This window comes from Podarcis liolepis, assembly GCF_965112155.1.
Source record: "Podarcis liolepis genome assembly, chromosome: 12".
Lineage (NCBI taxonomy): Eukaryota > Metazoa > Chordata > Lepidosauria > Squamata > Lacertidae > Podarcis > Podarcis liolepis.
In genome coordinates this window covers 49,409,988-49,424,025 of record NC_139563.1, presented here as the reverse complement: position 1 = coordinate 49,424,025, position 14,038 = coordinate 49,409,988, and the positions used below count along the sequence as shown (strand labels likewise).

General features: G+C 44.6%; 1 protein-coding gene across 12 annotated transcripts in view; it reads right to left on the bottom strand.

Moving 5' to 3' along the window:
• The window catches only part of TRAK1 (trafficking kinesin protein 1), a 140,315-nt gene extending 126,368 nt beyond the window's left edge, over nt 1-13,947 (bottom strand). For 2 of the 12 annotated variants that reach the window (XM_083467826.1, XM_083467822.1), the window contains exon 1: nt 6,752-8,714. In XM_083467826.1, the coding sequence (XP_083323952.1) occupies nt 6,752-7,842 (1,091 nt within the window). In that variant the 5' untranslated portion in view covers nt 7,843-8,714. Of the gene's footprint in view, nt 1-6,751; nt 8,717-13,848 lie in introns of those variants that run through there. The other 10 variants (XM_083467814.1, XM_083467824.1, XM_083467818.1 and 7 more) reach the window with 8 other exon arrangements.
• Nucleotides 13,948-14,038: the final 91 nt, after the last annotated feature.

The window sequence follows — 14,038 nt, the reverse complement described above, 5'->3', positions numbered from 1 at the left end:
ATGTTACTGACTACAACTCTCATAATCCAGGACTATTTATTGGCTGAGGATAATGGAATCTGAAGTTGAACAACATCTGGAGGACATAGCTTGCCAGCCCTGCTTTAGCTATAAGAAGCAGCAAGATACATTTAGCCTTACAGTAATGCAATGTGTTTTGATGGATAGGATAAAGGATCATACCATAACTGTTGGGTGAGTCTCACTAAGATTAAAATGGTGCAGAATTTGTCCCTTTAAACAATACTGTTGCACTTCAGTATGAAACAGCACACTAACTTACTGATGGAAGCAACTACTGTATAATGTTAAGTTTTTGCATACTACAGAATATCAACCATTCAGGGCCTAAAGTTAAGGTTTTGACAAAGCTATTGTTCTCTAACACAGACATCCCCAAGTCTGAGACAATTCTTTATCAATAAGCACACCACAGGATCAACACATCAAGGCAACAGATTCTGCACTAGACTTAGAGGCCAATGGTGTCTCTTAATTGACACAAACAGTACAATTGCAGTGTCAAATAACTACATCTTACAACTCCATTTCAGCATATACATTGTGCTGAAAATGTCCCTCAACAGCCTACAATGTCCAAACAATGTTGTCATTAAGGAAGCAGATGAAAAGATATAAATCTTGTATAAAAAGCAGAAACACAACGTAACTTGTGAAGCAGCAGTTCAGCTTTCAAGGACACTCCAAAATGATCATTCGTAAAAAAAATTATTAATTTTCTTCCTTAAGGAGCATAAGGTGGGAGAAGAATTTATACAATGTTGATCTAGCACTACAGTCTTCTCCCATTTTAAAAACTGAGTGAAAAATTTATCACTATAAGCTCCTTACATTCCTTAGTACTTGACATACAGATTATAAACACACTGCGTTGCAATGCTTGTCGCCAACTATCCAAGTTTTTCATATGAAGAATCATGTAACCTATGAACGCTTGTGCTGTTACAAATTTGTCATCTCAAAGAGGTGCCACTGAATTGATATTTTAAATACTTTAACTGAAAACCAGAGCTGACATTAAATAAGATTTTTTTTTGTATTTTCAAGAGAAGCCTTTAAAAATCAGCATTCCCCTCCACAAATACACTACAGTTACATGGGACTGCTTGAATTTCTGTAATCCCACTAACTAGATAGGTCTTATGTTTATAATGCTTGCATTTTGCTGTCACAAGAGCAGTGCCAGGTAAAACTTATGAACAATAAAATTTCCTAGAGGAATTATGGGGACGATATATGAATAAGTCTGCTGTGATTGTGTAATACAGACCAGGTTAATGAATGCATACATCCTGCAGGAAATTAGAACTTACCGGTAAGTCTAACACAACAAATTAAGATTCCAGATGCAGAATACATCTAGTAACATTGTAGGAAGTACCGTATTTTTCGCTCTATAAGATGCACCAGACCACAAGATGCACATAGTTTTTGGAGGAGGAAAACAAGAAAAAAAATTGAATCTCAGAAGCCAGAACAGCAAGAGGGATCACTGCGCAGTGAAAGCAGCAATCCCTCTCACTGTTCTGGCTTCTGGGATAGCTGTGCAGCCTGCATTCGCTCCATAAGACGCACACACATTTCCCCTTACTTTTTGGGAGGGAAAAAGTGAGTCTTATAGAGCAAAAAATACGGTAATTCTCACATAGCAGGGAAGAACTTTCCAGTCAACATATTGACAAACAAGACAAACCAGACCACAGTATCCAAAGAACAAAGAATGGGGTCATAACAAAGACTGCGGCTACCTAAATATCTGGCGAGAAGAACTTTAGAGAAGTTAAAAACCACTACTAAAATGTGCTGTGTTTGGTCATGGAAATGCTCTCATACTACACAGCAATATTTATAACCAGTGTTAAATAACTAGCATGCTTGGTGGTTTTTCTAGAGGGATAAACCTCACTAGTGATCTGCCACTAATACCTGTAAAATATGCATTTGTCAACACAAAGATTTAACACAGAGAAGGGGGGAATTAAGAATGCTCCTCCCTACAGGTATCCCCCCTACTTATGCAGAGGTTATGGTCCAGCCTACCCCATAAGGGAAAATTGTGTAAGTGGGGAGCACCCTCTAAACAGTCTTTTAAACTCCCCCTCTGCCGCTCTATTTCCAATCCAGACCAAAATTACTGTATCGAAAAGTACCCACAGCTAGGATTGAAGCTCTGGGGCCGGGAGGAGGCTGGAGGACATGTGGGAAAGTGGCTGCTGCTGCGATACCCCACACGTCAGCTGTTAGGTGGGGAGGCTGAGTGCCATGACCAAAGCCCTGCTGCACCTCCAGTTTCTTTGGGGCTTCTTCCACCCACACTGACGTCCTCTCTGGGCTCCAAGGAAGGTCTCCTTATGAGCCGCGAGGACTCAGTCTCCAGCTCTTGCCCGCCATTTCCAGACTTGAATTCACTTCCCGGCGCTGTGCATGTACACAGTTGCACACAAGTCGCTTTTGTGCAAGTGTGGGGGTGCCTGCAGTTCCCTTCCACAATATACGATGAAAGTGAAATGAAAAACAACCTGTTAAAACACATACAAATCAGGGTTCCAAGTGTGCACTCTGATCAGATTTTCCAAGGTGAAAACGGCTGCCACTTAACTGTGGCTAAGATGTTGGGTGAGATTTGCTCACAGGAAAGGAAGGAATGGGGGAATGGAGCAGAGCCTGCTTCCAAACCTTGGTTAAGAATACATCTGCACCAGTAGCATTTTGCTACTGGCGCAGGTCCAATTGTGACTATGTGAAGATTTCTAGACACCAGGTTGGTGAGTGACATCTCCATCGAGGCAGCTGACTCATGTGCCGCAAAAGATATGTGTCTTGTGCTTCTGCACTGCCGCGTGAATCAAGGACCCCTTGCTGGGCATCTTAGTCCTATATCATCACATGAAGGAAATAAATACAGATTTTTTTGACTGTGCAGCCTTTCCAAAGGCCACCCAAATGGAACACAGAGACCACAGTTTAAAAACCTCTGCCTTAGTCTGCAGTTAATACCATTTCCATTCCCACTCTGTGTGTATGTTTCGCCTTCTTGCATACTGGGACATGTAAATTGTTGCAAGAGCAAGCTACAGTCAAGCAACATAGTTGAGATCATAAAATTGTAGCAATGGAAGGGATCCCGAGGGTCATCTAGCCCAACCCCCTGGCAAACAGATCACAACCTAGCTTTTTGCAGCAATCACAACCTAGGTTTAAGGTGCCATTTGGCACCTAGCTTATATACCTGAGTTTCTAACACTGATATGCACCAGGCTCTTATATTGCTTTTTCCAGATCTTGGAGTGGGTTCAAAAAGAAAATGATTTAAAGCTGCCAGCAAGGCCTATATTCCTAACACCGCAAAGCTTCTATAAATAAAATATATAATAGAATTTAAGTTTAAAAATGCACCTAATACAATTTAAGACCCTCTTTTTGATGCATTTCTGCACCTTCTGCAGAGACACTGAAGATGACCAACAATCCAGCCCCAACACTGTATGCATGGAGATAATCCACACCTTACCTACTGCTGCTATTCAAATATTAATGACACAACACTCGAGTTACTTTATTCCAGATGCAGAGTTGCAATTCCTGTGGAGCTCAATACACATTGAAAGAAACACTGACATTTATACAGTCTACCTATATGAATGCCAAATGGCACATCTTGTTTTGCCATTAATTTTTACATGTACAAGATGCATGGGCACCCAGAAAATTAGAAATTAGAGCAGAATGTAAACTTAAAATTGCAGCTTATCTCCTGATTTAAACATTTATTGATGTTAAGAGTCCTAGCAATAAGAGTTTTGTGCTAACAGAGCTCAAGCTGGCACAGAGAATGAAATGACGGAGAATCTCTACAAAACTTTGCTTAGCTCACATTAGCCAAAGTCACATTTAGACACAAGCCCATTTCTGTGCGACAGTGGTCTCCAGCACTATTTTGCAAAAACAGCCACAACCAAACGTAAGGTGATACAGCTTATGAAGGATTATTTATGAAACAAGCCATACGTCAGTGCTTTAAGAATGAGGAAACATATGATATGGAGGAAGTGTTTAAAAGGTCTTAAAATTTGCCACAATTTATTGACAAACATAAAAGGCTCAGTGGGTACAGCATGAGACTCTTAATCTCCAGGTGGTGGGCTTGAGACCCACATTGGGCAAAAAGATTTCAGCATTGCAGGGGCTGGACTAGATGACCCCCGTGGTCCTTTCCAACTCTACAATTCTTTGATTCTATAAGAAGAACCATCCTAGATCAAGCCAAAGGCCCAAACAATCCAACAGGATTTTCTTGCTTGTGATACTGCTTCTGCAGGAGTCTCCCCTCTCCTAGAGAAACATTTGTCTCCCTCCTTATTGAGCTTTATGCATGGCAGAATGAAGCATCTTTACAATCACGCTTCTGGGCTAGAATGCTGCTGCTTGGTTTTCTCACTTAGATTTCCCACTGTGGCTTGGGATGACTGGGCGGTTTTAAATGGAATATACATATTTTAAAAGAAACCTGATTCCTAGTTTAATATATTAATGCTGTTGGAGGTGGGGAAACCTATTTTCAGCTTGAGGACCGCATTCATTTGCAGTCAACCTGCCAGGGTCACATGCAAGTGGTGGGCGGGTCTGACACAAAAGGGGATGGAGATACTGAAGCAATTATTTTCTGTAAAATGGGTTACATTCTAGCCAAACATAATAAATCAGAGGTTTCTATATACACCTATACCCCTCTCTCTCCATCCAGATAAGAAGGAGGCATATAAGATTTCAGAAAAAAGCATTCAAGAAGGGTATGGAGTGGCGGAGAGGGAGATTAAGGAGAGAGGCTTGGATAGAGTCCTGAGGGTCATGCTGGGAAGCCTAATAGGCCATAATTGGTTCTCAGGTCTGAAGTTCCCTGCCCCTGATTTGTACCGATAGGTAGACCACTCTGGGATCCCTTTGATAGTAGAAATTGCAGCATCAATAAAATCAGTCCATTAATAATCTAGACCAGTACTGTATCTTGTTCTCACAGTGGCCAATGAAATGCCTATGAGAAGCCTGCAAGCAAGATATGAGAACAACAGCTCCATCCCCACTTGTTGTCCCACCCCAGCAACTGCTATTCAGGGACATAATATCTCCAAAACTGGAAGTAGAACAGTCAGCATGACCAGGAGCCATTGATACCCTTATCCTCAATGAATTTGCCTAATCCCCTTTTAAAGATGTCCAGTTTGGCAGCCATTACTGCATCCTGCAGATAGCCAATTCCATAGATTAACTATGTGTCATCAGAACGCCTCACATACCATCAGCGACTAATCAAAGTTATCTCCCAAAAAAGATACCTTTGACATTATCTGCTCTACCTTTTTCTCTTTTATTGAAGAAGAACAGGATATTTCAATGCCATCATCATCACAGAGGTGTCTGTGAAGGGGATTATTATGATTTATTTATTGAATTTATATACCGCCCTATACCCAGAGGGATATATTGACTGAAAATGTATTGTAACTGTATTGTAACTTTTGAATAAATATTATTAAAACAAAAACTATGTATTGTACTTTAAGACCAATCTCTTGGTTTATGAATACGTAAGATTTCAGATGACACACACACAAATCACCATCCCCCATGTTTTACCTTGAAAGCTTACACGCTTTTGCACCACCAGCAAGAGTTGGCTCAATAAATGGCATCACCTACAAACCTTGCATTTCTTATTCTGTAGGATCTTGGTTTTGGAAATCCCTTGCTTTTCTCAAGTACAGCTGGAACCAACTCTCATAAGTTTCCAAAGCAAGCTGCAGACTTATTTGCCTATGCATTTGTGTGTTTTAGCTTAATGTAGCCAACTCTGGGATTCCTTCAGCAATGAAGAGTGGGTAAGGAATCTTTTAAACAAACAAACAAGGCAATGAACTGTACAGCATATCATAATAAAGGTTAGCAAAAGCTGAGAGATTAGGAGGCTCTAGGGTTTCATTTATGGCAGCCAAAAAAGGCATGGGCCTTAGGAGCCCCAGCAAGGCCTCTGCTGGAAACAATAAATCTAGCACAATGACCTTAAAAAACCTTACTTCTGGTTTAAAATTCTGCCTTTTATAAATAATGTTCTGAGACTTTTTCAATTAACTCTATAAAAACACATCCATTCGTTATAGTTTTGGAGGTCAGCTGCATGCTTAGGTCAAGTATGATTTCAACTTCCAAGGGCTGAAACAGCAAATGACCGGTTTTATGTACCGGTAAGTCTTTACATTACCATTTCTTCTCTGTACCGTTAAGGGCACCATACACACTCTTCCAGTTACTAACCTATGCAAAATACATTAACAAATCAGGATTAAGAGCTGAAATGTTCTGGAATTGGGTAGTGACTGCTGCATAGAAGCCTTTCCCCCTCTGCTGTAAATAATTCACAAGGTCTGCCTCTGCAAGCAAATTCTTGTGTAAACAGGCTGAACTGTTCTTTTTAAGAGGAAGCCAAAGAAACCAGGGAACGTGTAAAAACCGGGCAGAGTTCTGCCAATTTACAAGCAAGTCTCCTGAAGGTCATAGCCACTGTCATGCAGTGCATGCAGCGGTTCGCGGAAAAATTGGGACAAACCGTAAGCACGCAGGGGCACATCCCGCCTGCAAGCTAAATGAAGGCAATTCCTGCCAGCTTCCTGAACCTGAAGCAGCTCATCTGTCTGTCCAACGCCACATCTGCAATGGCAGCTTCCGTTGGCCCTACCTGAGCGCACGCAGGTCAGGAGAGGAGAGGAGAGAGGAAAGGAGAGGAGAGGACGTCTCCCAGGTCTTCCCAGGCGGCCACGGCTTACCCAAAAGAAGCAGCGTAGGAGACGCGAACGAGGAGGGCAGAAAACTGCGCCTGGTTTTCCTCCGGAGCGCGGGACTGTAGAAACAAGCTCGGGACTCCCGCTCCCCCGGCCACGACCAGCGCGCAAACAGACGCCACTCACCCAGGCGCAGGCTCTCCAAAACGCGCGCAGGCTCTCCAAAACGCGCGGCGTCCCTTGGTGGCGCGTCCGCTCCCGGGCGCTCACTTCGGCTTGTTTTCCGGGCTAGTGTAAACGGATCCCCCTCCGGGCGTGATGGATGGAGCGGCACATGAGCAGCAGGGCCGGCGATGGGGTTGTGACTACTTCCTACTTCCTCGCCCCGCCGCCGCCTCCGCCGCCGAATCGCCTTCAGGCTGAGCCAAGCGCGCGCGTGGAGACGGGCGATCCGGCCGCCAGGCGATCCAAAACGGCACCTCCCCGGCTGGAAATGCCCCGCTTGGGCGGCATACAGCCAGCCGGCTCCACACGTGGGAGAGGCGAGAGAAGGAAGAGAGGAAAAAGGCCGGCTGCCGCTGCTGTTGCTGCTCCCTTTTCCAGCCGGCGCTGTGTTGCGGGGGGCGCTGCTGCTCCCGGGATCGCTGACTGCTACGTGCCGGGATCCCACGCCCTGAGGCTGGCGGAAAAAGCCGGGATCTTCAGCGCACACGTCCTCCGCTCCAGGGCCTCGCGACCTTTTTCCCAGCGGCGAAGGCGCCTTTGCCCTTTTGGCTGCGGATCTCCGGCTGTTGCGGGCGGCGCACCTCGGCTTGGGAGAGGTGAGCGCGCTCAACGGGGGTTGCCGCCAGGGCTTTCTTTGCCGGCTGGGCGGGCCCTCGGCTGGGTTCCTTAAGCTCAGGCCCTCCTCCCCGCTTCTCCGGCTACACAGGATTACCTCATCGCCCAAGCCCCGCTTGCTGGGGAGGCGGCAGCGCCCGGGTGCCTGAAGTTTCCAGGCAACGGACTCGGGATAACAAGCCACGGCAGCTGATCCCACTCCCTGCATCAGGAGAACTCCGCCAAACTTAAAAATAAAACGGCGACCTTCAGAAGAGCGTCCTTTTTTTTTTTTTTTTGCTAGTTCCAGAAGTTAACTTTTGGAACCCTTTTAAATTTGGGCAAGCAAGTGTGGAAGGGTGGGCAAGTACAGTAAACGGGAAAAAGGTGGTAATTAGCATGTGTTAATTGGTTAATAAAAACTTTTTTAAAAGTGATGGTGCTCCCCTTGCGTGTCACAGACAGCATTTTAAAATCATTCTGATTTGCATACCCCTGCCCCAAGTGGCTAGGACACAAAGGCTGCAGTCCTAATGCCCGTTTTTTTGTTTTTTTATTCACTGCATTTATACATCGTTCTTTGTGCATTCTTCTGAAAGCAAGGCCCACATAATTTACTGGGACTTGCTTCTGAGTTAATATGCAGAGGATTGGACTGTTTACCACTCACTCAGATACAAGACTGAAGCTAACTTTGTCATTAAACAGAGCCCCCAGTATATCAGCAGAAGCAGTAATGTATGTACCATGCATACTGTACAGACATACAAATTTAGGCCAGAGGTGATTTCAGTTTCCTAGTTCAAAGGCAACTTATTAGGCAAAAGGACCAAGCTACAATCTCCAGCTCACTGGTTGCAAGCAGGAATTGACTTGTCCATTGAAGATGATGATTCTATGCTTACCTGCAAGTAAGCTTAATGGAACGCTGGCACTTACATCTGAGTAACTAGAATCAAGCTGAAAGTAAGGTGGATGTGCTCCCATCATCACTTAGGCTAAAGTATGGCATCCATGTGACTGTTAGTTTGCCCATGCACTGCATGTTCCAAATCACTGTGTTACACAAACATTCTCAAAGTAAGGCACTTTACCCTTGTGTAAGTGGCAATTTCCTAAAGAGGAAATTGATCCAAACAGGAAAAGTGGAAAACTAATGTTTTCAGCAGTGTGACATAAGAATAATAGAGTAAAATACTCTTAAGGCTGGAACAAGCCCAGAAAAACTCAATGAGTTCAACTGAATTCTAAATCAGAATTAAGATTCTGCTGCAAGTTTCTGTTTAACAAAACCAACCTACATATTTTACTCATCCATATCTACTGTAAAGAAACTGCATGGATCAGCATTCCTAGGATGTTTGTTTTCTGAAAAACCACAGAAGTTTACAAAGTTGTTGTTGTTGTTTTGGTCACAGTTATTTCCCTACTGCTGAAAATTGTAAAATGGGTTGACGTCAATCAGGAAAAATGGGTAAACAATACATTCTGAAGTATCTTGTGATACATTTTGTATCATCTGGGTAAGCTTATGTCGCAAGATCAGACACGGCAGAGAAGCATGGCTCATACATACACTGTCAGAAGGAAATTTCTGCATCTAAAGACCATATGTGCAAAAAAACTCAAACCAATAAAAACATATCCCATTTGCGTTATAGAGTATTATTTTGTCTTAGACAATACAAACACCACTCTGTACAATGTAACCGGGGTGGAACTAGATCATTCCCACGGTCCTTTCCAACTCTACAATTCTATGATTCTACAGGCAGTGTTGGTTACATATACTTGTATAATTGAACTAACCCTATTTGATTACAAGAGGAGTAAAACCAAGATCCTAAATTCAGTACAAGGACACACTCCAATTTGACAATGCCCTTCTTAAAACTTGGCACCCAAAAATAGGCACAGCACTTCAGATGCAGTCTGACCAGAGCAGAAAACAGTGGAGCTATTACCTCTTGTGACCTGGACACTATGCTTTGGTTAAAGCAACCTAAGACTGTATTAGCTTTCTTAGGCACTGCATTACACTGCTGCCTCATTCTGAGGTCCTAATCGGCTAAGACACCGAGACCTTTCTCATAGGTGTGGCTGCCCTTCCTATCTTTGTGCCTCCAATTCTTCGTACCTAATTGCTCTGCTGAATTTTATTTTGTTGCTTTTGGTCTAGCATTCCAACCTCTCAAGATCATTTAGAATCTTTATTTGATCTTTTCGGGTGTCAGCTATCCTGCTCTGTGGCATCTGCAAATATGGTAAGCATCCCCTCTGCTCTTTCATCCAAATTACCGTATTTTTCGCTCTATAACACGCACCCGACCATAACACGCACGTAGTTTTTAGAGGAGGAAAATCCGTAGGCATGCCACCCGTAGGCATTCCCTCCATAACACGCACAGACATTTCCCCTTACTTTCTAGGAGGAAAAAAGTGAGTGTTATGGTGCAAAAAATATGGTATTCATAGAAATGTTGAACAGTACAGGGCCTATGACAAAGTTTTGTAGCACTCCACAGTGATGACTAGGGCTGGAGGGGGCAGGGAAGTGGCATATATACAGTAATTCCCTACAAACAAAAGGAAACTCCATTCTTCAACTGCAAGTATTCAAGAGAAGTAGGGCTGCTGACTAGGGAGGGAAACATGGCCTGGTTGATGGTGGTTTTTTCTCCCTCTGGGCTCATTGCCAGAATTGCATGTGTTAAAGCTATGACTTCAGGAGTAAAGATAGATAAGTTATTAATTTTAGTCAGGGATGCGAAGCCTGTGACTCTACAGTTGTTGAACTACAACTGCTATCAGCATCAGACAGCATGCCCAGCAGCTTCATATAGATGTTGAAAAGCATAGGGGAGAAGACACAGCCCTGAGACACCCCACAAGTGAGTGCCCAGGGGTCCGAACACTCATCCCCCAACACCACTTTATTGAAATGGCCCAAGAGAAAGGAGCAGAGCCACTGCATGACAGTGGTCCCCAGCTTCCAACCTCCCCAGACAGTCCAGAAGGATACCATGGTCAATGGTATCAAAAGCCACTGAGAGATCCAGGAGAACCAAGGAGCAGCTTTCACCTCTGTTTCTAGCCCTAGCTTTAAAACCTCACTCTATGCTAACCCATGATGGTTAAGGTGGCATTGTTTTTCAAAGGCATACAAATGTATAAACACTCTGCTGCTGCCCCCCACCCCCACAACAACTTTTCTAGGCAAGTGAGGAGGTTAATTGTCAAGCTGTGACTCTGAGGCCTACCTGAAAGCAGCCCAAGGTCCACTGGTGCATCCTGGACTCCTAGTTTACTGTCTGAGAAACACTGGTCTATAGGACTGTAGCCACCTTCTCCCTGCAGTTTGTTGGAGTCGTATATTTAATGCCTGCACACACAAACAAGTGGCCAAAGCAAAGGGGTGAGGGGAGGGAATGTAGATTTGTTATGTCTTAAGGCAGTCTTAAAAGTAAACCGAATTTCTTCCAGTTGTTAATCTCAGTCATCTCACACTTATAAATAGCTATCCACCTGGCTAATTTAACACTGTAATTGTTGATTATGCATCTGTATAACATTTTGAATAAAGTGCATTATAGCTATCGATAATGTTTTATCATACGTAGCTAAAGACCAGTTTTAGAAACTGAGATATGAAAGCTAGAGCTAAATGGGCCCTTAAACCTAGGTTATGAGCGCAACAATGTCTAGGCACACTTTTTATAGCAAGAATACAAAGCTGAAAATGAACAAGCTGCAGCTAAAATATGTTCATTTTTCACATGGTTGAGTCCTTCCCCTGCCCACTCCCCTAATATTCTTAAGAGGGTCTTTTCTCCAGTCTTCAGAGAGTAGCTGGAAGTGGGGAGGCAGAAAAAGGTCCTCCTTTCCTTCCACACTGCAGTTTTAATCTGAAATCCTAGGCACAGTACTGTGCCCAGAGCTCAGAAACTGCTTGCACTAATGAAATTGTCACAAAATGCGTCTAGAACAATGGGAGTTTCGAACACTACTAAAGACATGATTCTTAGATGAAGGTAAAGTGGCAGAGAAGGAAACTGATCCTGAGCAAACAAAACTTTTGCTCCACCAGTCAAGCATGTGCCCTCTGGCAGAGGATTTTTATTGGTCCACATTAGATTTCTGAGATTCTTGCTTCCAAGTGTCCCAAGCCACAGCTTTTTGTACTCAGCAGCTTTTTGTACTCAGATGCAGATAACTGCATGAAAGGATCTCTACATGTTCATCTGTAGCATATGCTAAATGGGGGAATTCAGCAGGTGAATATTATCCCATCCTTCCATGGGAGGAGAAACTTAAATTGTTAACCCCCACCCTTAGATGGTTGAAGATACACCATCCAAAAAAAGACTTAAAAAGCATGGTAACCCTAGGACCATAACACTTATGCTACACTAACCTGCTGCTCTCAAGTGTAGAGGAATACACTGTCCTTTTACCAGCACTGGAGTAAGGTTCAACTACAGTTTCTATTATGTGCCCTGGAATAGGGTCTGATAGGGTCTTATCTTGTGCTTTGCATCAAGCAGAAGGTGATTATAGAGTCTGAACCCAATATGTCTTACTCTGCATCACTTTCTCCTTCATAAGCCAGCATGGGTGGGTTGCAGAAAAAGAACAGTTTCTGACAGTTCGTAAATGACTACCTCAATTTTAGCAAATGGCTATCTGAGACAATATGGCTCCACTTTGGTTCCTATTGGTACCTGTCTCCTTCAACCTATTAAGACTAAGCTTGGAACAGTGAGGAGAAGAGGGATGAGCAGACAGAAGGGGAGGAATTGCTTGTCAATGAGTTTTCTGGGAAGGAGAAGCAGGAAGTGGGAGATAACTCAATGCAGGGGGCTGAAGGGCAGATACCATGATGGCTGGTTGGAGGCAGGCTGGGGCAGAGGCACAGAGATGGTGCTTAGAAAGCATCTGAAGGATAAGCCCCTCTGGAGACACGGATGCTGTAAACTCTGTGGTCTCTCCATCTGCACCAGGTTGAAGTGGGACACAAGTGGCGCTGTGGCCTAAACCACTGAGCTTCTTGGGCTTGCTGATTGGAAGGTCAGCGATTCGAATCCCCGCGACGGGGTGAGCTCCCATTGCTCTGTCCTAGCTCCTGCCAACCTAGCACTTCGAAAGCATGCCAGTGCAAGTAGATAAGCAGGTACTATTTAGTCATGCTGGCCACATGACCTGGAAAACTGTCTGTGGACAAAAGCCGGCTCCTTCAGCCTGAAAGCTAGATGAGCGCTGCAATCCCATAGTCATCTTTGACTAGACTTAGCCGTCCAGGGGTCCTTTACCTTTTGCACCAGGTTGTAAATATGTGTTAATAAACCGTATTTCTAAAAGACACAGCAGTCTCCACCATGTCTTGAATGAAAACATAAACTCCCTGGAATCTTGCTACTGTTCCGCAGAGACTGGGGGGTGACCTTCGTCACCCTACTATGGCATCCAAAGAAGGAAAATCCCACATGCATCCCTGCTTCTCCCTTGCTAGAAAACGTCGCCACAGTAACAATAGGTACCTATCTGCCGCATTGTCATACAAAAAGCAAAAAGGTTTTTCGCAGCGCTCAAAATTGTCTCCCTGGGGCTGCCACCTCCTGCTGCCTAACGGTAGGGCCGGCCAGGCAGAATGGATTCTGGCGGGCATTTCAACAGCGCTTCGGCGAAGGGCTTTCGATTCAAAGCTGGCGCCCCACTAGAGGTAGCAACGCAACGAAATGTAAACAAGGGAGGGGGTTGGCAAAGGGGGCTTAACCGCGGCAGCCCTCTGGGAGGACGGGACGGCAAGAAGGGCCAATGGTGAGGTAGAACAGGCTTACTCACACTCAGCCCTCCAGATGTTTTGAGACTACAATTCCCATCATCCCTGACCACTGGTCCTGCTAGCCAGGGATCAAGGGAATTGTAGGCCAGAAACATCTGGAGGGCCAAGTTTGAGGAAGCCTGAGGTAGAAGCAAGCCTCACACTACAGTGGTACCTTGGGTTAAGTACTTAATTCGTTCCGGAGGTCTGTTCTTAACCTGAAACTGTTCTTAACTTGAAGCACCACTTTAGCTAATGGGGCCTTCTGCTGCTGCTGCGCTGCCAGAGCACAATGTCTGTTCTCATCCTAAAGCAAAGTTCTTAACCTGAAGCACTATTTCTGGGTTAGCAGAGTTTGTAACCTGAAGCGTATGTAACCTGAGGTACCACTTTACTCTTAATCTGTTCCCTGACCTGCGGCGGGAAGGCCCCATCCGGGGCGAGGGGTCCAAGCCGTAAAGGCCAGGTTTCCATAGCAACAGAGAAGAACTCCGGCTTGCACAGGGCGGCGAACATCCGGGTACCCCTGATATGAGGGGGCGGATCTAACGCAGAGAGCGCGAGCCCAGGATCTCTCTCTCTCTCCCCCCCCCCCGCCCCGCCC